We start from the raw sequence: 22,852 nt of genomic DNA on the forward strand, positions 1-22,852 counted from the left end.
ATATGTACTTTACTTACTATTCTGTTTATGTATGTCCATTATACACTGATCAGCCATAACATTAAAACCACCTCCTTGTTTCTACATACACTGTCCATTTTATCAGCTCCACTTACCATATAAGAGCACGTTGTAGTTCTACAATTACTGACTGTAGTCCATCTGTTTCTCTACATACAGTTAGCCTGCTTTCACCCTGTTCTTCAATGGTCAGGACCCCCACAGAGCAATTATTATTTAGGTGGTGGATGATTCTCAGCACTGCAGTGACACTAACATGATGGTGGTGTGTTAGTGTGTGTTGTGCTGGTATGAGTGGATCAGACACAGCAGTGCTGCTGGAGTTTTTAAATACTGTGTCCACTCACTGTCCACTCTATTAGACACTCCTACCTAGTTGGTCCACCTTGTAGATGTAAAGTCAAAGACGATCGCTCATCTATTGCTGCTGTTTGAGTTGGTCATCTTTTAGACCTTCATCAGTGGTCATAGGATGCTGCCCACAGGGCGCTGTTGGCTGGATATTTTTGGTTGGTGGACTATTCTTAGTCCAGCAGTGACAGTAAGGTGTTTAAAAACTCCAGCAGCGCTGCTGTGTCTTATCCACTCATACCAGCACAACATACACTAACACACCACCACCATGTCAGTGTCACTGCAGTGCTGAGAATGATCCACCACCCAAATAATACCTACTCTGTAGTGGTCCTGGGAGAGTCCTGACCACTGAAAAACAGCATGAAAGGGGTGATTTTGTAGCTAATCCATAAATAATACTCACATAATCAAGTCTGGATCTTATTAGGCTTAATCTTCCTAATTGCTGGTCTGCTCCCCATTTGGTTTTCCCTAGGATTTTTATTTACATCCAAACTTTTAAGGCATCTGTTTTTTAAAAGTATAATACATGTAATAAAGGACAATTTATTGTCTAGTGTGAGCCCCAGAAACTTTGTTTCCTTAGTAACCTTGATGGGGTCCCTGTTTAGAAATATCTTTGTTTCTGGATGTAGGGTTTGGAGTAGGCAGAATTAGGGAACTGAGAATACTAATTGTTGCAGTTTTGCAAGTGGAATTTCTACATTCCTTGCTTGATATGAGACTTCAACTGCTCAACAGCCCATAGTAGCCATTGTCTGATTTTACACCTCATCATGTATTACACCAGACCATACAGATCTGAACTGCAGGAAGGGCAGTCAAGCACACACACTCTATGTCTATGAAGCCAAGCTGTTGTTGTGCTACAGAATGAGGCGTTGGCCTGGTTTTGTTAAAATATTTACAACCATTCCGGGAAAATATGCCTTGATTACAGCACATCTTTCTCAAATTAAAATATACCCCTTTATATCAATGGTACCATCACAAACATGCAAGTAACCCATGCCATGGGCACTGATGCACACCTATACTATGATAGATGTTGACTTTTCAGCTTTTACAGATAACAGTCTGTATGGTCCATTTTGTCTTTGTCATGGACAACTCAATATCCTTTTTTTCAGAAAACAAGGGGTCAGCATGTGCACTCTGACTGGTCTGCGGCTATGCAGACCAATATGCAACAAACTGTGATGCACTGTGTATTCTGACACCTTTCTATCAGAACCAGCATTAACTTCTTCAGCTATTTGAGCTGTTGGATCGGAGCACATGAGCCAGCCTTCGCTCCCCACGTGCATCAATGAGCCTTGTCCCATGACCATGACCCTATCGCCGGTTTACCACTGTTCCTTCTTTGGACCACTTTTGATAGATACTGACCACTGCAGACCGGGAACATCCCACAAGAGCTGCAGTTTTGGAGATGCTTAGACACAGTCGTCTAGCCATCACAATTTGGCCCTTGTCAAACTCGCTCAAATCCTTACACTTGCCCATTTTTCCTGCTTCTAACACATCAACTTTGAGGATAAAATGTTCACTTGCTGCCTAATATATCCCACCCACTAACAGGTGCCGTGATGAAGAGATAATCAGTGTTATTCACGTCACCTGTCAGTAGTCATAATGTTATGCCTAGTCAATGTATGTGAAGACGGCACTGATGTGGAGGCTTATGTTGTGAAATGACATATGCTGCCATCACTATGATGTCTTTCCCCAGGAATTCCATGTCTATTTCAGCAGGACAATGTCAGTCCTCATTCAGCACGAATAACAACAAAAGTGGCTGTGTAGACATAGAGCATGTGCTTGACTGGCCTGTCTGGAGTCATGAAAAGGAGACTCGGACAACAGTGGCCTGAGGCTGTTTAGCAGTTTAAGTTTAAAAATGAGCAAAAGATTTCACTTGGCCATGTTGTAGACTTGCTCAGTGGTCATCATCCTCCAGTTTTCTGATGCACTTGATCTCAAAAGCCTGAATGTGTCTTTTTTTCACTTCTTCAGTGTCCAGACTTTACATCCATATGTGGCTACTGGCCAGACCAAGGCTTTCATCAATTAAAGCTTGGTGATAGCGCTAGTTGACTTATTTCTCCATATCAGTGGGTCGGTAAGGGTTTGGGAGTAGTTTCTGCCGTGTCCTTTCTTCCAAACTTTGGCTATTTCATAACTCCATTTTCTCAAGGTCCAACAGCAGTGGCTTCCTGACTTGTTTTCTTTTCAAATCTGAGCTTCATTGTCAACATAACAAGATTGTGATCAGAGTCACAATCTGCACTAAAATGTGTTTGCATGCATTATTAACCAACTGTTGTCACTGCTGACTGATTAAGATGCAGTCACTTTGAGGCCTGATCTCTTTATTTGGACTCTTCCAAGTATATCTGTGCCTGTTGTGTAGGTGGAACAATATGTTGCCAATAAACAACATATGTTAAGCACAGGAATCCATCAGTGCCTGAACCCCTATTGTTTCTCACGCCATGACCACACTGCCCAAGGACTTCACTTCTGCATCTCTGAACACATTTACATTTACAGCATTTAGCAGACGCTATTTTTTTTTCCAAAGCGACTTACACAATGAGAGGAACACGATGAGCAATTGAGGGTTAAGGGCCTTGCTCAAGGACCCAACAGTGGCAACTTGGTGGTGGCGGGGCTTGAACCGGCAACCTTCTGTTTACTAGTCCAGTACCTTAACCACTGAGCTATCACTGGCCGCATTGACATCACTCTTGCATTGACATCACCGGGGATCAATTTACTTGCAGAATTGTTCAATCTCTTCATCTTGTTTAACAGCAGTTGGGACAAATGATTAAAAAGTGAAGTAAAATAAAAGGTGATGTGACCCAGTGGTAAACATGCCTCTGTCCCTGCTTTTTTTGAGTGTGCTGCAGATATAAATTTCTAAATGTGTTTATATTTAACACTAGAAATAGAAGTCTGACACTAAAAATCTGTTCTTTCTTCTTTTGTCTGTTAAATAAAGGTTTTAGTAAAACAATACATTACAGATTTCAGTTTAATTACATTTTTAGACAATGTCCAAACATGTCTGGAAACTGGATTTGTACTTGGTTGTTTACTATGCCAAGTACAACCCCAAATCAAAAAACTGGGACAACATGAAAAAAAAAAACCTCAGTGTTTCTTAATTTCTTACATTTACTTTGACTTTTATTACATTGCAGACAGTGTGAACCTGAGATATTTCATGTTTTATCTGGTCAACTTCATTTCATTTATTAATATACCTCCATTCCTGAATTTCAGGCCTGCAACACAACACAATATTTGACAGGTGATTGTAACGATGATTTGATATGAAAGCAGTGTCCACAAAAGTGTCTTTGAGATGGGAAGAGGATTTCAAAAAAAATATTAAAATGTTTAAAAACAAAGAAAAATTGGAAGGGATTTGCATATTACAGTGCATACTATTATTCAGTAATTTAAGGAATCTGGAGGAATTTCAGTGTGTAAAGCGCAAGGGCACAACTCTAAGCTGAACACATGATCTCAGACAGCACTGCATCCAGAACTGTCAATCATCAATAGCTGATATAACCACAAAGGCAAGAGATTACTTTAGCAAACCTTGTCAAGCGCTACAATATAGAGTGACATTCACAAATGCCACTTAAAACTTTACTGCACAAATAGAAAGAGAATAGAAGTGGCTTTGAGAACAAAGATGACAGATAAAAAAAGACCATCCAGACTGTTATAAGTTAAAAGTCCAAAATAAGTCCAAAAGCCAGGGTCTGTCATGCTATAGGATTGTGATAGTACTATTAGCAAAGGTCATTTACACTTCTGTTACAGCAGCATTAATGCAGAAATGTATATTAAGATTTTACAGCAACATATGCTGCCTATAAGCTGCCCAGAATCATTCACACATTTTTCAACAAGACAATGCTAAACCACAATTACAGAGGCATGACACTTCATCTCCTGGTATCCATGGTGCCAAAAGATTTTAAGTGTTGTCAGGAAAAATGGCAACACTACAAAGTGGTAAATGCTTTACCTCCCTACTTTTTTGGAATGTGTTGCAGAAATGCAGGTTTGGATGTTTATTAACACATTAAATGAAGTTAACAAGATTATTATATATATTACATTAAATATATTGGGTTCATACTGTCTGATATAAAATAAAAGTCAAACTAAATCTAAGACACACTGCATTTTTATTTGCATTTTTCATACGGTCCCAACTTTTTCTGTTTTGAGGCTGTACTTGGACTCAAAATGTCAGAAAGGAGGAAAAAAGAACAAATGAGATATGACAGTAAATCTAACTGCATAAATGACATGTAAACCCATAATAAGCTCATTTAAGTTCCCCTTTCAGTTGCTTAAACTGGCAAGTGAAACCTACATGTGTAGGTTTCACTTACTAGGTTTCAGATCTAATAGGCAATTAAATCATCTATTCAGGAATTAAAATTACAAATTAGACTTACAAATTTCTGTACTTCACATAAAACTCCTCTAACTCTTCAGGTGGTTCCCCTGGACATGTCTGTATTGATGAGAAACAGCAGCAGTAATGGGCCATATAATTACATAGTTATAAAATATTGCCTATTTAAAGAAAGGAGGAAAAGTCAACATTACCTCTTTCTTGACAGTCCGCACAGAGAGAATCTTTTCAATGATGTTGGCTTCATCTTCAGGAGGTTCCTGGAAGTAGATATAGGCAATTAATCTTGTGTGCACAAGTTTGTGAGAGCCAAAAAGTGTTGTAGAGATACAGAAAACAAAATGTGAAGGCTGAATGAGTAAAACAAATTACACACATTATGTCAGCACAGGGGTCTTTGGGGGTCTTCAATATTGTCACAAAAACATTTAGGGTTAGCACCAACAGAACCCTAAAGCTACTCAGGAAAATAAGATGATACTACTTCAGCAGTCGCAAACAGCTAACAAAAAATTTTATGAAGTCAGACAATCTACAGCCGTCTACTGATAAGTCAAAGCAAACCTGCTGTGTTGCTTGTGCACATTTAAAATAAAAAAGATTAAATAAAAAGCTTGTTAATCTTTTGCATTTTGGCAGAGGCCATAATTAAAAAGTGTGACTATTTGTCAAATAAATGTTTAGTATGATCCTTAAACAGCACAGACAGTTCAGTTGATACAGTGAGGGCAAACAAGTATTCAATTACCTCTGTTTTCATACCTCTAGTTCAAATATTCACTTCAAATGCTACCCATTGTTGTGACATATACATTTCCGATTTCTGTATGTTATAGGGTGGTACACGATGCATTAATGTACAACCTCAAATCAGAAAACGCTGGAATCATATGGAAAATGCAAATAAAAATGCAGTGTTTCTTAAATTTACTTTGACTTTTGTTTAATTGCAGACAGTATGAACCTGAGATATTTCATGTTTTGATCAGGTCAACTTCATGTCATTTAATATATATATACAAAAGGTGGAATGGTAAAGCATTTACCACTTGTAATGTGTTGCCATTCCTTTTCACAACATTTGGGACATTTTGACAAAGAGGATACCAAGCAATGTGTTTTAGATGCGTTTAAAGTGTTTTTTTGTGTGCGAAGTATGGGGTTGTTGTTGTCCCTCTTCTTCTGCAGCCATGCCTTCGTAATGTGTGCAGCATGTGGATTTGCATTGTCTTGTTGAAAAATGCATAGACATTTATGGAAACATATGTTGCTCCAAGATCTCAATGTACTTTTCTGTATTAATGCTGCCATCACAGAAGTGGTAATTACCATTGCCAAAAGCACTGACACAGCCCCATATCATGACAGACCCTGGCGTTTAGACTTGCTGCTGATAACAGCCTGGATGGTCCTTTTCCTCTTTGGATATTACTCACTACAGAGGCAAAAATATGAACTCTTCCAATATTTCTATAAAGAACAAAAAATGTTTTAAACATTTTCTCATACACTTGGAGATCCTCTGCCCATCTTTGCTCCTCAAAGATTCAGCCTTCTGTTCCAAATCATGATTACAATCACCTGAAGACAACACCTGTTTGTCACATTATTATTTTGTTCTTTTATCCTGGGATCATACTGTCTGCAACGTAAAAGTGTTATTACGTTATATAAATAAATAAATAAATAAATAATAATAATACTTATTATTATTATTTTTTATTATTATTATTTGCAATTTAAGCCATGATATCCCTTGTCGGTCTATTTCAGATGATATAGGATTTATGTCAATTACATTTTAAATATGTTGTTTATACTTCTTAATAAATATTGTTCGAAGATAAACTGGGCTGACAGAAAATAAACATGCTTGGTGAGGGAAAAAAATAAGTACTGCAGTTACCTCAGATTGCCAAGCAAGAGTGGATGACAACAGAGCAGGAGCTCGCTCTGTTCCCAACACAGCAATGGTCTCACCATCATCATCTACTACTTTAAAATCCAAGTCCTCATTATACTTTCTGCGCTTCACCTGGCGACCTGAGCGTCTCTTCTGCGGATAGGAGATTAAAACAAAGATGCAAGTCACTCCTTTTAAAAAATGAGAGAGAAAAGTGTGTGCGTGATGAAGTGTGCCATTTATAAAGGCTTTGCAAGAGTCTGTGTCATAGCAAGGGACCAAAAACACATTTTGAAACACTTTTCAAAAAGGGTTAAGACACCATTATACAGACTGACAAGTGGGTACTCTGACTCACAGTGTTGTCCATAGGGTCAGTGCTTTCCTCCCCTCCTGTAGCCAAAGTGCATAGAGAAGCTGTGTCATCACTTTCTGCTGCCTCCTGCAAGGGGTCACTTTTTCGTTTGCCTTTTTTCCTCTTCTCTAAAGGAACAACGCCCTGCTCTCTGCACAACATTGAAAACACATGATCTTGGCATTTTTCAAGTTTTGTAAAAAATGTTTTTGGAACAGATGATGTGAACATGTAATTTCTCAGGCAAAGGACCTGGTTTAAACCTAGTTTTTAAACAAGTATTGAGAATTTCCCTTCCCAGTTTCTTCTTTTTTTTCTAATATTTGCCACACTGACATGTTTCAGATAATCAAACTAATTTTAATAAACAAAAATAAGCCAATTAAAGACAAAATGTTTTACATTTTGGTTATATTCATGACAGGAACAGTTGTTACTTAATACACAAGATTCATCAGTTCACAAGGTTATATCGAACACAGTCATGGACAATTTTGTATCTCCAATTTACTTCACTTGCATGTCTTTGGACTGTGGGAGGAAACCGGAGCACCGGGAGGAAACCCACACAGACACAGACAGTGTGTTCGTAAACCTAGGGAGCTCTCTATATAGACAGCATTTTATGTCATCCTAAGCGCGCTCCCGAGAAATAGGCTGTTTGAAATCCTAGATGCCTTAATATGTTGTCTACTAAGGCATCTTAAAATTTCAACGTTGCCTTAGCGGTGGAGGCAATCCCAGCATTCACTGCGGCACAACTTTTCTTATAGAAAAATAAAAAACATGGCGGACGGTGTGGAGAACCAAACTTTATTTTCAAATGTAAATAAATTATTATTGATTTTTAATTTGTATAAACTTGTACAAGTGTATTTATTTGCAAGTTCAGGCTTGTCAGGGACAGTTTAACCGTTTTCGGTACACGGAGGGAGATCTTATTTGACATGCTAGCGCGTTGTACCACCTCGTCCCATTGGTTTGAATGGCATGATGCTAACTGTGTTAGCTTAGTAAGCGAAACCCGATGTTATCGCTGTCTAAGTAGCGCGTTCGAATAATCTGCCTTATAAGTCGATGACCTATTAGAATCTCTCTACTTAGGGAGTTGCCTATGTAGACAGTAAGACAAAATTAAAACGACAATTGGACTCAATTCCTCTGGCCACACACAAACAATTACTACTTGTTAAATTTTAACATCACTTCAATTGAACCGGTTACAAAGCCATTGCTAAGGCTCTCAGACTACAGCAATCCAAAATGAGATTAAATAGTGGTGAACCTCCCTACGAGTGGCCAGCCTACCAATATTTTTAACAAGAACACACCAACGACGCAGGAGGTCACAAGAACGAGAACCCAGTGTGTTTGACATTGAACCTGAACTGATGAATCATGTAACTTTTAACTACCTGTCCTGTCATGAATGTAACCAAAGTGTAAAACATGCCTTTAAATCCTAATAAACAAAGAAGCAAGCAAAGAAGAGTGAGTCAAATTACTCGATAGCAATGTCAAAGACAAACATTTAACCACTTTTTAGATTTGGGGGCAGTCACTTTTTCAAATAGGTGATACAGGTTTTTTTAAAAATCTATATCTTTAATAAATGGAATCATCATTTAAAAGCTGCGTCTGTGTTGTCTCATGTCTTTAATATTAGTAAAAAAAATCTGAAACATTTAAATTAGCAAAATAGAAGAAACTAGGTGAGGAACAAATACTTATTTCACAACACTATTAAAAAACAAACTTACAAGTTGTAGAACTAACAAATAAACAGTTAAATGCTGCATGACATTAACTGGGGGATTTAAGCTGTGGGGAACAAGAAGCTGTGATGGAGAATGCTTAGGGAACAACATTTCTTTAACTAAAATAAAAGTTTATTCATCCCAAACGCCATGTACATGCTTATTTAAAGATATGGTATTTCTTCTTAAAAAGAAATGAGTCTGTTGTGAGCAGAAACGCCAGCCACACTTTCGACAAAGGTAATATGTTACAGTGTATCACAAAAGTGAGTACACCCCTCACATTTCTGCAAATATTTTATTATATCTTTTCATGGGACAACACTATAGAAATAAAACTTGGATATAACTTAAGAGTAGTCAGTGTACAACTTGTATAGCAGTGTAGATTTACTGTCTTCTGAAAATAACTCAACACACAGCCATTAATGTCTAAATGACTGGCAACATAAGTGAGTACACCCCACAGTGAACATGTCCAAATTGTGCCCAAAGTGTCAATATTTTGTGTGACCACCATTATTATCCAGCACTGCCTTAACCCTCCTGGGCATGGAGTTCACCAGAGCTGCAAAGGTTACTACTGGAATCCTCTTCCACTCCTCCATGATGACATCACGGAGCTGGTGGATGTTAGACACCTTGAACTCCTCCACCTTCCACTTGAGGATGCGCCACAGGTGCTCAATTGGGTTTAGTCCATCACCTTTACCTTCAGCTTCCTCAGCAAGGCAGTTGTCATCTTGGAGGTTGTGTTTGGGGTCGTTATCCTGTTGGAAAACTGCCATAAGGCCCAGTTTTCGAAGGGAGGGGATCATGCTCTGTTTCAGAATGTCACAGTACATGTTGGAATTCATGTTTCCCTCAATGAACTGTAGCACCCCAGTGCCAGCAACACTCATGCAGCCCAAGACCATGATGCTACCACTACCATGCTTGACTGTAGGCAAGATACAGTTGTCTTGGTACTTCTCACCAGGGCGCCGCCACACATGCTGGACACCATCTGAGCCAAACAAGTTTATCTTGGTCTCGTCAGACCACAGGGCATTCCAGTAATCCATGTTCTTGGACTGCTTGTCTTCAGCAAACTGTTTGCTGGCTTTCTTGTGCGTCAGCTTCCTTCTGGGATGACGACCATGCAGACCGAGTTGATGCAGTGTGCGGCGTATGGTCTGAGCACTGACAGGCTGACCTCCCACGTCCTCAACCTCTGCAGCAATGCTGGCAGCACTCATGTGTCTATTTTTTAAAGCCAACCTCTGGATATGACGCCGAACACGTGGACTCAACTTCTTTGGTCGACCCTAGCGAAGCCTGTTCCGAGTGGAACCTGTCCTGGAAAACCGCTGTATGACCTTGGCCACCATGCTGTAGCTCAGTTTCAGGGTGTTAGCAATCTTCTTATAGCCCAGGCCATCTTTGTGGAGAGCAACAATTCTATTTCTCACATCCTCAGAGAGTTCTTTGCCATGAGGTGCCATGTTGAATATCCAGTGGCCAGTATGAGAGAATTGTACCCAAAACACCAAATTTAACAGCCCTGCTCCCCATTTACACCTGGGACCTTGACACATGACACCAGGGAGGGACAACGACACATTTGGGCACAATTTGGACATGTTCACTGTGGGGTGTACTCACTTATGTTGCCAGCTATTTAGACATTAATGGCTGTGTGTTGAGTTATTTTCAGAAGACAGTAAATCTACACTGCTATACAAGTTGTACACTGACTACTCTAAGTTATATCCAAGTTTCATGTCTATAGTGTTGTCCCATGAAAAGATATAATGAAATATTTGCAGAAATGTGAGGGGTGTACTCACTTTTGTGATACACTGTATATAATAAGATTAGGTCCTTATTTTGGACTAATTTTCCAGTTAAACCAATCCACCAAGAGTTAATTTTGCAAGTACTGTCAGAATTCCACCCTTTCTGCTATTCTAACTTTTATAACAAATACTTAAAGTAGAAATTCTAAAGATCTTATATTCTATATATAGTCACCTACTGCAAGTTGAATAAAACATGTTACCTATGCATTCTGGCCAATGCAATACTGGGAGGTCTAATAGGTACTCAATTCTGGTCTGGGGGTTTTACCTTATCAATTTTATTTATTTTTGTAAATATACACTAATTTCTGCCACACAAATCAAGAGGTTTGTGGAATGATTACACCTATTTTGAAACAGTAATAAGTAAATAGGGAACAGGTGATGCAAAGCAAAGCTACATATAAACACCATCCAGAAACTTTAGCCTAGATTTAGGCTTGTCTTAGATCAGGGGTGGGCAAACTTTTTGGCAATTTGAAAGACTGTAATGCAGGGTATTGAAGTAAAAAGGTGAAATAAAAGCAGGCTCTAAAGTAGGGCTGTGCGATACGACTAAAAAAAAAATCTAAATATGCTTTTGAGAAGTGGCAATATACGATGCGATACAATATAATGTAGACTTTAAAGTACAATGACAGGCCACTGCCCTTATTTTAGCTTATGCTGTTTATAAGTTATCTTAAAAACACTAAATACTGTTACAGAGAGTAAGCCCAGCAATGCTGTGAAGGAACTTAATTTCTGCTGTTTTTTGTTTATTATGCATTGTATGTTCCCAGAGACAAAGGGGAAAAGTAACAATCCAGTTGTTACTAAAACACAGTCAGCATTTGTCATTGTATAAGGAGGGGTGTTACAATGGCAATAGCATGAATAACTTGCACATCTGTAAAGGCACCATGAATGCTGAGAGGTGTATCTACCAATTTTGGAACATTTGCTGCCATCTAGATGTTGTCTTTTTTAGGGCCATCCTGCTACTGAAAATGTGGTGCATTATAAAGTCAAAACTGTTAATTAACCAGGAAAATAAATCTGTTTTTGCAACTACAATTATTGTCCTTCGTTTCATAATGACTACTAAACATTATCAAAAGTGGTAGGCATGCCCATGTTCCAAATTTTTTGAAGTGCAGCAGTCAAACTTACAATGAATGTATATATACATAATAAATAAATAAATAAATAAATAAATAAATAAATAAATAAATAAATAATTAAACCATATGATTTATTGTATCTGTGCTGTAAATTAAACATATTTATAGGCTCATTTAATATTAAAATGCATTAAAATTTTATTATTCTGAGCATTTTTATTATAATTCAACAGCCCTAATTCCAATGACCATTCAATTATGACTAATGTTAAGGTGGTTTAAGTCTTCAAATCTAAAATATATCAGGTTTTAGCACCAAATATGAAAGTAGCCCAAAGCATAAATTTTGGGCCCGTTTTTTACCTATACGTATCACATATTCAGGCCACTTTTACCTGCAGCATAAATGTAGCCAACAGTTCTGAAATCTTACAGAGTTTTAATCTTACCTAGTTTACTCAAAAAGTAAATTTTTTATTCTAGTACTGATTTTTAACTCACTTTGGTTTCCTCCCACGTTGCTTTTGTGGTAAAGGTGCATTCTCTTCTTTTTTGACCTTTTTCCCATATTTGACTGTTTTTTCCTTCACCTTCTCTGTCCCTTTTTCTTCCTTTAATGACTTGGACTTCTTCAGAGGCTGCCTTTTCCACTCTTTCTGTTCCTTCTTTTTCTTTGGTCTGATGTCCCTCTCTTTGTCCAACTGCTGCCACTCACTTGTGTCCTTCTTGTCTTTTTTCTTCCATTTTTTTCTCACCCTGGCCCCACCTCCTCCATCATCCTCCTCTGTGTTGACTTGCAAGGCTGATGTGTGAGGACTGTTGCTTTTGGCCCCTGGTCCCATTTCTCTTGTCCCAGTGAGTTTTGAGTGTGCCACACAGTGATTTGGTGGTCCATCAATGATGCGTATCTTCTCCTTGCCAAAGTGGCCTATCGAAAAAGTGGTTTGTGCGTTCAGCTCGGGGGCAATTGTGGCTGGAGTGGCTGGAGTGTGCTTTAAAATGTGCGTGGCAGACATCTGTAACATTATAAAAAGAACCTTAGATTAGTTAGATGTAATAAACATCACATTATCTTAAGCAATTGTTTAAATGTTATAAAATGTTTCCTGTTTGCAACCACAGATGGTCTCTACCTGTAATAACAACGATTTATTCTTGAATTATAAACCCCCACCGCCTATACAAACACACACACACATATAATACATATATTATAAATAAATTATTTGAATATATATATATATATATATATATATATATATATATACAGTGTATCACAAAAGTGAGTACACCCCTCACATTTCTGCAGATATTTAAGTATATCTTTTCATGGGACAACACTGACAAAATGACACTTTGACACAATGAAAAGTAGTCTGTGTGCAGCTTATATAACAGTGTAAATTTATTCTTCCCTCAAAATAACTCAATATACAGCCATTAATGTCTAAACCACCGGCAACAAAAGTGAGTACACCCCTTAGTGAAAGTTCCTGAAGTGTCAATATTTTGTGTGGCCACCATTATTTCCCAGAACTGCCTTAACTCTCCTGGGCATGGAGTTTACCAGAGCTTCACAGGTTGCCACTGGAATGCTTTTCCACTCCTCCATGACGACATCACGGAGCTGGCGGATATTCGAGACTTTGCGCTCCTCCACCTTCCGCTTGAGGATGCCCCAAAGATGTTCTATTGGGTTTAGGTCTGGAGACATGCTTGGCCAGTCCATCACCTTTACCCTCAGCCTCTTCAATAAAGCAGTGGTCGTCTTAGAGGTGTGTTTGGGGTCATTATCATGCTGGAACACTGCCCTGCGACCCAGTTTCCGGAGGGAGGGGATCATGCTCTGCTCAGTATTTCACAGTACATATTGGAGTTCATGTGTCCCTCAATGAAATGTAACTCCCCAACACCTGCTGCACTCATGCAGCCCCAGACCATGGCATTCCCACCACCATGCTTGACTGTAGGCATGACACACTTATCTTTGTACTCCTCACCTGATTGCCGCCACACATGCTTGAGACCATCTGAACCAAACAAATTAATCTTGGTCTCATCAGACCATAGGACCTGGTTCCAGTAATCCATGTCCTTTGTTGACATGTCTTCAGCAAACTGTTTGCGGGCTTTCTTGTGTAGAGACTTCAGAAGAGGCTTCCTTCTGGGGTGACAGCCATGCAGACCAATTTGATGTAGTGTGCGGCGTATGGTCTGAGCACTGACAGGCTGACCCCCCACCTTTTCAATCTCTGCAGCAATGCTGACAGCACTCCTGCGCCTATCTTTCAAAGACAGCAGTTGGATGTGACGCTGAGCACGTGCACTCAGCTTCTTTGGACGACCAACGCGAGGTCTGTTCTGAGTGGACCCTGCTCTTTTAAAACGCTGGATGATCTTGGCCACTGTGCTGCAGCTCAGTTTCAGGGTGTTGGCAATCTTCTTGTAGCCTTGGCCATCTTCATGTAGCGCAACAATTCGTCTTTTAAGATCCTCAGAGAGTTCTTTGCCATGAGGTGCCATGTTGGAACTTTCAGTGACCAGTATGAGAGAGTGTGAGAGCTGTACTACTAAATTGAACACACCTGCTCCCTATGCACACCTGAGACCTAGTAACACTAACAAATCACATGACATTTTGCAGGGAAAATGACAAGCAGTGCTAAATTTGGACATTTAGGGGTGTAGTCTCTTAGGGGTGTACTCACTTTTGTTGCCGGTGGTTTAGACATTAATGGCTGTATATTGAGTTATTTTGAGGGAAGAATAAATTTACACTGTTATATAAGCTGCACACAGACTACTTTTCATTGTGTCAAAGTGTCATTTTGTCAGTGTTGTCCCATGAAAAGATATACTTAAATATCTGCAGAAATGTGAGGGGTGTACTCACTTTTGTGATACACTGTATATATATATATATATATATTTATATATATATATATATATATATATATATATATATATACACAGGGGTTGGACAATGAAACTAAAACACCTGTCATTTTAGTGTGGGAGGTTTCATGGCTAAATTGGACCAGTCTGGTGGCCAATCTTCATTAATTGCACATTGCACCAGTAAGAGCAGAGTGTGAAGGTTCAATTAGCAGGGTAAGAGCACAGTTTTGCTCAAAATATTGCAATGCACACAACATTATGGGTGACATACCAGAGTTCAAAAGAGGACAAATTGTTGGTGCACGTCTTGCTGGCGCATCTGTGACCAAGACAGCAAGTCTTTGTGATGTATCAAGAGCCACGGTATCCAGGGTAATGTCAGCATACCACCAAGAAGGACAAACCACATCCAACAGGATTAACTGTGGACGCAAGAGGAAGCTGTCTGAAAGGGATGTTCGGGTGCTAACCCGGATTGTATCCAAAAAACATAAAACCACGGCTGCCCAAATCACGGCAGAATTAAATGTGCACCTCAACTCTCCTGTTTCCACCAGAACTGTCCGTCGGGAGCTCCACAGGGTCAATATACACGGCCGGGCTTCTATAGCCAAACCTTTGGTCACTCGTGCCAATGCCAAACGTCGGTTTCAATGGTGCAAGGAGCGCAAATCTTGGGCTGTGGACAATGTGAAACATGTATTGTTCTCTGATGAGTCCACCTTTACTGTTTTCCCCACATCCGGGAGAGTTACGGTGTGGAGAAGCCCCAAAGAAGCGTACCACCCAGACTGTTGTATGCCCAGAGTGAAGCATGGGGGTGGATCAGTGATGGTTTGGGCTGCCATATCATGGCATTCCCTTGGCCCAATACTTGTGCTAGATGGGCGCGTCACTGCCAAGGACTACCGAACCATTCTGGAGGACCATGTGCATCCAATGGTTCAAACATTGTATCCTGAAGGCGGTGCCGTGTATCAGGATGACAATGCACCAATACACACAGCAAGACTGGTGAAAGATTGGTTTGATGAACATGAAAGTGAAGTTGAACATCTCCCATGGCCTGCACAGTCACCAGATCTAAATATTATTGAGCCACTTTGGGGTGTTTTGGAGAAGCGAGTCAGGAAACGTTTTCCTCCACCAGCATTACGTAGTGACCTGGCCACTATCCTGCAAGAAGAATGGCTTAAAATCCCTCTGACCACTGTGCAGGACTTGTATATGTCATTTCCAAGACGAATTGACGCTGTATTGGCCGCAAAAGGAGGCCCTACACCATACTAATAAATTATTGTGGTCTAAAACCAGGTGTTTCAGTTATTTTGTCCAACCCCTGTATATACAGGTCCTTCTCAAAAAATTAGCATATTGTGATAAAGTTCATTATTTTCCATAATGTAATGATAAAAATTCAACTTTCATATATTTTAGATTCATTGCACACCAACTGAAATATTTCAGGTCTTTTATTGTTTTAATACTGATGATTTTGGCATACAGCTCATGAAAACCCAAAATTCCTATCTAAAAAAATTAGCATATCATGAAAAGGTTCTCTAAACGAGCTATTAACCTAATCATCTGAATCAACGAATTAACTCTAAACACCTGCAAAAGATTCCTGAGGCTTTTAAAAACTCCCAGCCTGGTTCATTACTCAAAACTGCAATCATGGGTAAGACTGCCGACCTGACTGCTGTCCAGAAGGCCATCATTGACACCCTCAAGCAAGAGGGTAAGACACAGAAAGAAATTTCTGAACGAATAGGCTGTTCCCAGAGTGCTGTATCAAGGCACCTCAGTGGGAAGTCTGTGGGAAGGAAAAAGTGTGGCAGAAAACGCTGCACAACGAGAAGAGGTGACCGGACCCTGAGGAAGATTGTGGAGAAGGGCCGATTCCAGACCTTGGGGGACCTGTGGAAGCAGTGGACTGAGTCTGGAGTAGAAACATCCAGAGCCACCGTGCACAGGCGTGTGCAGGAAATGGGCTACAGGTGCCGCATTCCCCAGGTCAAGCCACTTTTGAACCAGAAACAGCGGCAGAAGCGCCTGACCTGGGCTACAGAGAAGCAGCACTGGACTGTTGCTCAGTGGTCCAAAGTACTGTTTTCGGAAATCAAGGTGCCAGAGTCTGGAGGAAGACTGGGGAGAAGGAAATGCCAAAATGCCTGAAGTCCAGTGTCAAGTACCCACAGTCAGTGATGGTCTGGGGTGCCATGTCAGCTGCTGGTGTTGGTCCACTGTGTTTTATCAAGGGCAGGGTCAATGCAGCTAGCTATCAGGAGATTTTGGAGCACTTCATGCTTCCATCTGCTGAAAAGCATTTTTCAGCACGACCTGGCACCTGCTCACAGTGCCAAAACCACTGGTGAATGGTTTACTGACCATGGTATTACTGTGCTCAATTGGCCTGCCAACTCTCCTGACCTGAACCCCATAGACAATCAGTGGGATATTGTGAAGAGAAAGTTGAGAGACACAAGACCCAACACTCTGGATGAGCTTAAGGCCGCTATCGAAGCATCCTGGGCCGCATTGAAGCAGTCATTTCTGCAAAAGGATTCCCGACCAAGTATTGAGTGCATAACTGAACATAATTATTTGAAGGTTGACTTTTTTTGTATTAAAAACACTTTTCTTTTATTGGTCGGATGAAATATGCTAATTTTTTGAGATAGGAATTTTGGGTTTTCATGAGCTGTATGCCAAAATCATCAGTATTAAAACAATAAAAGACCTGAAATATTTCAGTTGGTGTGCAATGAATCTAAAATATATGAAAGTTTAATTTTTAATCATTACATTATGGAAAATAATGAACTTTATCACAATATGCAAATTTTTTTAGAAGGACCTGTATATATATATATATATATATATACAGGGGTTGGACAAAATAACTGAAACACCTGGTTTTAGACCACAATAATTCATTAGTATAGTGTAGGGCCTCCTTTTGCGGCCAATACAGCGTCAATTCGTCTTGGAAATGACATATACAAGTCCTGCACAGTGGTCAGAGGGATTTTAAGCCATTCTTCTTGCAGGATAGTGGCCAGGTCACTACGTGATGCTGGTGGAGGAAAACGTTTCCTGACTCGCTTCTCCAAAACACCCCAAAGTGGCTCAATAATATTTAGATCTGGTGACTGTGCAGGCCATGGGAGATGTTCAACTTCACTTTCATGTTCATCAAACCAATCTTTCACCAGTCTTGCTGTGTGTATTGGTGCATTGTCATCCTGATACACAGCACCGCCATTGGATGCACATGGTCCTCCAGAATGGTTCGGTAGTCCTTGGCAGTGACACGCCCATCTAGCACAAGTATTGGGCCAAGGGAATGCCATGATATGGCAGCCCAAACCATCACTGATCCACCCCCATGCTTCACTCTGGGCATGCAACAGTCTGGGTGGTACGCTTCTTTGGGGCTTCTCCACACCGTAACTCTCCCGGATGTGGGGAAAACAGTAAAGGTGGACTCATCAGAGAACAATACATGTTTCACATTGTCCACAGCCCAAGATTTGCGCTCCTTGCACCATTGAAACCGACGTTTGGCATTGGCACGAGTGACCAAAGGTTTGGCTATAGCAGCCCGGCCGTGTATATTGACCCTGTGGAGCTCCCGACGGACAGTTCTGGTGGAAACAGGAGAGTTGAGGTGCACATTTAATTCTGCCGTGATTTGGGCAGCCGTGGTTTTATGTTTTTTGGATACAATCCGGGTTAGCACCCGAACATCCCTTTCAGACAGCTTCCTCTTGCGTCCACAGTTAATCCTGTTGGATGTGGTTTGTCCTTCTTGGTGGTATGCTGACATTACCCTGGATACCGTGGCTCTTGATACATCACAAAGACTTGCTGTCTTGGTCACAGATGCGCCAGCAAGACGTGCACCAACAATTTGTCCTCTTTTGAACTCTGGTATGTCACCCATAATGTTGTGTGCATTGCAATATTTTGAGCAAAACTGTGCTCTTACCCTGCTAATTGAACCTTCACACTCTGCTCTTACTGGCCACCAGACTGGTCCAATTTAGCCATGGCCACCAGACTTGGCCACCAGACTGGTCCAATTTAGCCATGAAACCTCCCACACTAAAATGACAGGTGTTTTAGTTTCATTGTCCAACCCCTGTATATATATATATATATATATATATATATATATATATATATACACATACATATACAGGGGTTGGACAAAATAACTGAAACACCTGTCATTTTAGTGTGGGAGGTTTCATGGCTAAATTGGACCAGTCTGGTGGCCAATCTTCATTAATTGCACATTGCACCAGTAAGTGCAATTATTTTATTAATTATGCTATTATTTTGTCCAACCCCTGTATGTATATATATATATATATATATATATATATATATATATATATATATATATATATATATATATATATATATACAGTGTATCACAAAAGTGAGTACACCCCTCACATTTCTGCAAATATTTTATTATATCTTTTCATGGGACAACACTATAGAAATAAAACTTGGATATAACTTAGAGTAGTCAGTGTACAACTTGTATAGCAGTGTAGATTTACTGTCTTCTGAAAATAACTCAACACACAGCCATTAATGTCTAAATGGCTGGCAACATAAGTGAGTACACCCCACAGTGAACATGTCCAAATTGTGCCAAAAGTGTCAATATTTTGTGTGACCACCATTATTATCCAGCACTGCCTTAACCCTCCTGGGCATGGAATTCACCAGAGCTGCACAGGTTGCTACTGGAATCCTCTTCCACTCCTCCATGATGACATCACGGAGCTGGTGGATGTTAGACACCTTGAACTCCTCCACCTTCCACATGAGGATGCGCCACAGGTGCTCAATTGGGTTTAGTCCATCACCTTTACCTTCAGCTTCCTCAGCAAGGCAGTTGTCATCTTGGAGGTTGTGTTTGGGGTCGTTATCCTGTTGGAAAACTGCCATGAGGCCCAGTTTTCGAAGGGAGGGGATCATGCTCTGTTTCAGAATGTCACAGTACATGTTGGAATTCATGTTTCCCTCAATGAACTGCAGCTCCCCAGTGCCAGCAACACTCATGCAGCCCAAGACCATGATGCTACCACCACCATGCTTGACTGTAGGCAAGATACAGTTGTCTCGGTACTTCTCACCAGGGCGCCGCCACACATGCTGGACACCATCTGAGCCAAACAAGTTTATCTTGGTCTCGTCAGACCACAGGGCATTCCAGTAATCCATGTTCTTGGACTGCTTGTTTTCAGCAAACTGTTAGTGAACTTTCTCGTGCGTCAGCTTCCTTCTGGGATGACGACCAAGCAGACCGAGTTGATGCAGTGTGCGGCGTATGGTCTGAGCACTGACAGGCTGACCTCCCACGTCTTCAACCTCTGCAGCAATGCTGGCAGCACTCATGTGTCTATTTTTTAAAGCCAACCTCTGGATATGACGCCGAACACGTGGACTCAACTTCTTTGGTCGACCCTGGCGAAGCCTGTTCCGAGTGGAACCTGTCCTGGAAAACCGCTGTATGACCTTGGCCACCATGCTGTAGCTCAGTTTCAGGGTGTTAGAAATCTTCTTATAGCCCAGGCCATCTTTGTGGAGAGCAACAATTCTATTTCTCACATCCTCAGAGAGTTCTTTGCCATGAGGTGCCATGTTGAATATCCAGTGGCCAGTATGAGAGAATTGTACCCAAAACACCAAATTTAACAGCCTTGCTCCTCATTTATACCTGGGACCTTGACACATGACACCAGGGAGGGACAACGACACATTTGGGCACAATTTGGACATGTTCACTGTGGGGTGTACTCACTTATGTTGCCAGCTATTTAGACATTAATGGCTGTGTGTTGAGTTATTTTCAGAAGACAGTAAATCTACACTGCTATACAAGCTGTACACTGACTACTCTAAGTTATATCCAAGTTTCATGTCTATAGTGTTGTCTCATGAAAAGATATAATGAAATATTTGCAGAAATGTGAGGGGTATACTCACTTTTGTGATACACTGTATACAGTGTATCACAAAAGTGAGTACACCCCTCACATTTCTGCAGATATTTAAGTATATCTTTTCATGGGAAAACACTGACAAAATGACACTTTGACACAATGAAAAGTAGTCTGTGTGCAGCTTATATAACAGTGTACATTTATTCTTCCCTCAAAATAACTCAATATACAGCCATTAATGTCTAAACCACAGGCAACAAAAGTGAGTACACCCCTAAGAGACTACACCCCTAAATGTCCAAATTGAGCACTGCTTGTCATTTTCCCTCCAAAATGTCATGTGACTCGTTAGTGTTACTACGTCTCAGGTGTGCATAGGGAGCAGGTGTGTTCAATTTAGTAGTACAGCTCTCACACTCTCTCATACTGGTCACTGAAAGTTCCAACATGGCACCTCATGGCAAAGAACTCTCTGAGGATCTTAAAAGACGAATTGTTGTGCTACATGAAGGTGGCCAAGGCTACAAGAAGATTGCCAACACCCTGAAACTGAGCTGCAGCACAGTGGCCAAGATCATCCAGCGTTTTAAAAGAGCAGGGTCCACTCAGAACAGACCTCGCGTTGGTCGTCCAAAGAAGCTGAGTGCACGTGCTAAGCGTCACATCCAACTGCTGTCTTTGAAAGATAGGCGCAGGAGTGCTGTCAGCATTGCTGCAGAGATTGAAAAGGTGGGGGGTCAGCCTGTCAGTGCTCAGACCATACGCCGCACACTACATCAAATTGGTCTGCATGGCTGTCACCCCAGAAGGAAGCCTCTTCTGAAGTCTCTACACAAGAAAGCCCGCAAACAGTTTGCTGAAGACATGTCAACAAAGGACATGGATTACTGGAACCATGTCCTATGGTCTGATGAGACCAAGATTAATTTGTTTGGTTCAGATGGTCTCAAGCATGTGTGGCGGCAATCAGGTGAGGAGTACAAAGATAAGTGTGTCATGCCTACAGTCAAGCATGGTGGTGGGAATGCCATGGTTTGGGGCTGCATGAGTGCAGCAGGTGTTGGGGAGTTACATTTCATTGAGGGACTCATGAACTCCAATATGTACTGTGAAATACTGAAGCAGAGCATGATCCCATCCCTCCGGAAACTGGGTCGCAGGGCAGTGTTCCAGCATGATAATGACCCCAAACACACCTTTAAGACGACCACTGCTTTATTGAAGAGGCTGAGGGTAAAGGTGATGGACTGGCCAAGCATGTCTCCAGACCTAAACCCAATAGAACATCTTTGGGGCATCCTCAAGCGGAAGGTGGAGGAGCGCAAAGTCTCGAATATCCGCCAGCTCCGTGATGTCGTCATGGAGGAGTGGAAAAGCATTCCAGTGGCAACCTGTGAAGCTCTGGTAAACTCCATGCCCAGGAGAGTTAAGGCAGTTCTGGGAAATAATGGCGGCCACACAAAATATTGACACTTCAGGAACTTTCACTAAGGGGTGTACTCACTTTTGTTGCCGGTGGTTTAGACATTAATGGCTGTATATTGAGTTATTTTGAGGGAAGAATAAATTTACACTGTTATATAAGCTGCACACAGACTACTTTTCATTGTGTCAAAGTGTCATTTTGTCAGTGTTGTCCCATGAAAAGATATACTTAAATATCTGCAGAAATGTGAGGGGTGTACTCACTTTTGTGATACACTGTATATATATATATATATATATACATATATATATATATATATATACATATATATATATATATATACATATATATATATATATATATACATATATATATATATATATATACATATATATATATATACATATATATATATATATATATATATATATATATAATATATATATATATATATATATATATATATATATATATATATATATATATATATATACAGTGCCTTGCAAAAGTATTCAGCCCCCTTGAACTTTTCAACCTTTTGCCACATTTCAGGCTTTAAACATAAAGATATGAAATTGTAATTTTTTGTGAAGAATCAATAACAAGTGCGACACAATTGTGAAGTGGAACGAAATTTATTGGATATTTTAAACTTTTTTTAGAAATAAAAACCTGAAAAGTGGGGCGTGCAATATTATTCAGCCCCTTTACTTTCAGTGCAGCAAACTCACTCCAGAAGTTCAGTGAGGATCTCTGAATGATCCAATGTTGA

At 40.3% G+C, this 22,852-nt stretch overlaps 1 protein-coding gene across 1 annotated transcript in view; it reads right to left on the bottom strand.

Moving 5' to 3' along the window:
* Positions 1 to 22,852, bottom strand: part of chd6 (chromodomain helicase DNA binding protein 6) — a 117,769-nt gene that overhangs the window by 53,071 nt on the left and 41,846 nt on the right. The window contains exons 4-8 of the mRNA XM_062997563.1: positions 12,289 to 12,803; positions 7,090 to 7,237; positions 6,735 to 6,884; positions 5,023 to 5,088; positions 4,869 to 4,927 (exon numbers count right to left, since the gene is read on the bottom strand). Coding sequence (XP_062853633.1) covers positions 4,869 to 4,927; positions 5,023 to 5,088; positions 6,735 to 6,884; positions 7,090 to 7,237; positions 12,289 to 12,803 — 938 coding nt within the window. The remainder of the gene's footprint in view (positions 1 to 4,868; positions 4,928 to 5,022; positions 5,089 to 6,734; positions 6,885 to 7,089; positions 7,238 to 12,288; positions 12,804 to 22,852) is intronic.

Source organism: Trichomycterus rosablanca, chromosome 6 (genome assembly GCF_030014385.1).
Source record: "Trichomycterus rosablanca isolate fTriRos1 chromosome 6, fTriRos1.hap1, whole genome shotgun sequence".
NCBI classification, from domain to species: Eukaryota; Metazoa; Chordata; class Actinopteri; order Siluriformes; family Trichomycteridae; genus Trichomycterus; species Trichomycterus rosablanca.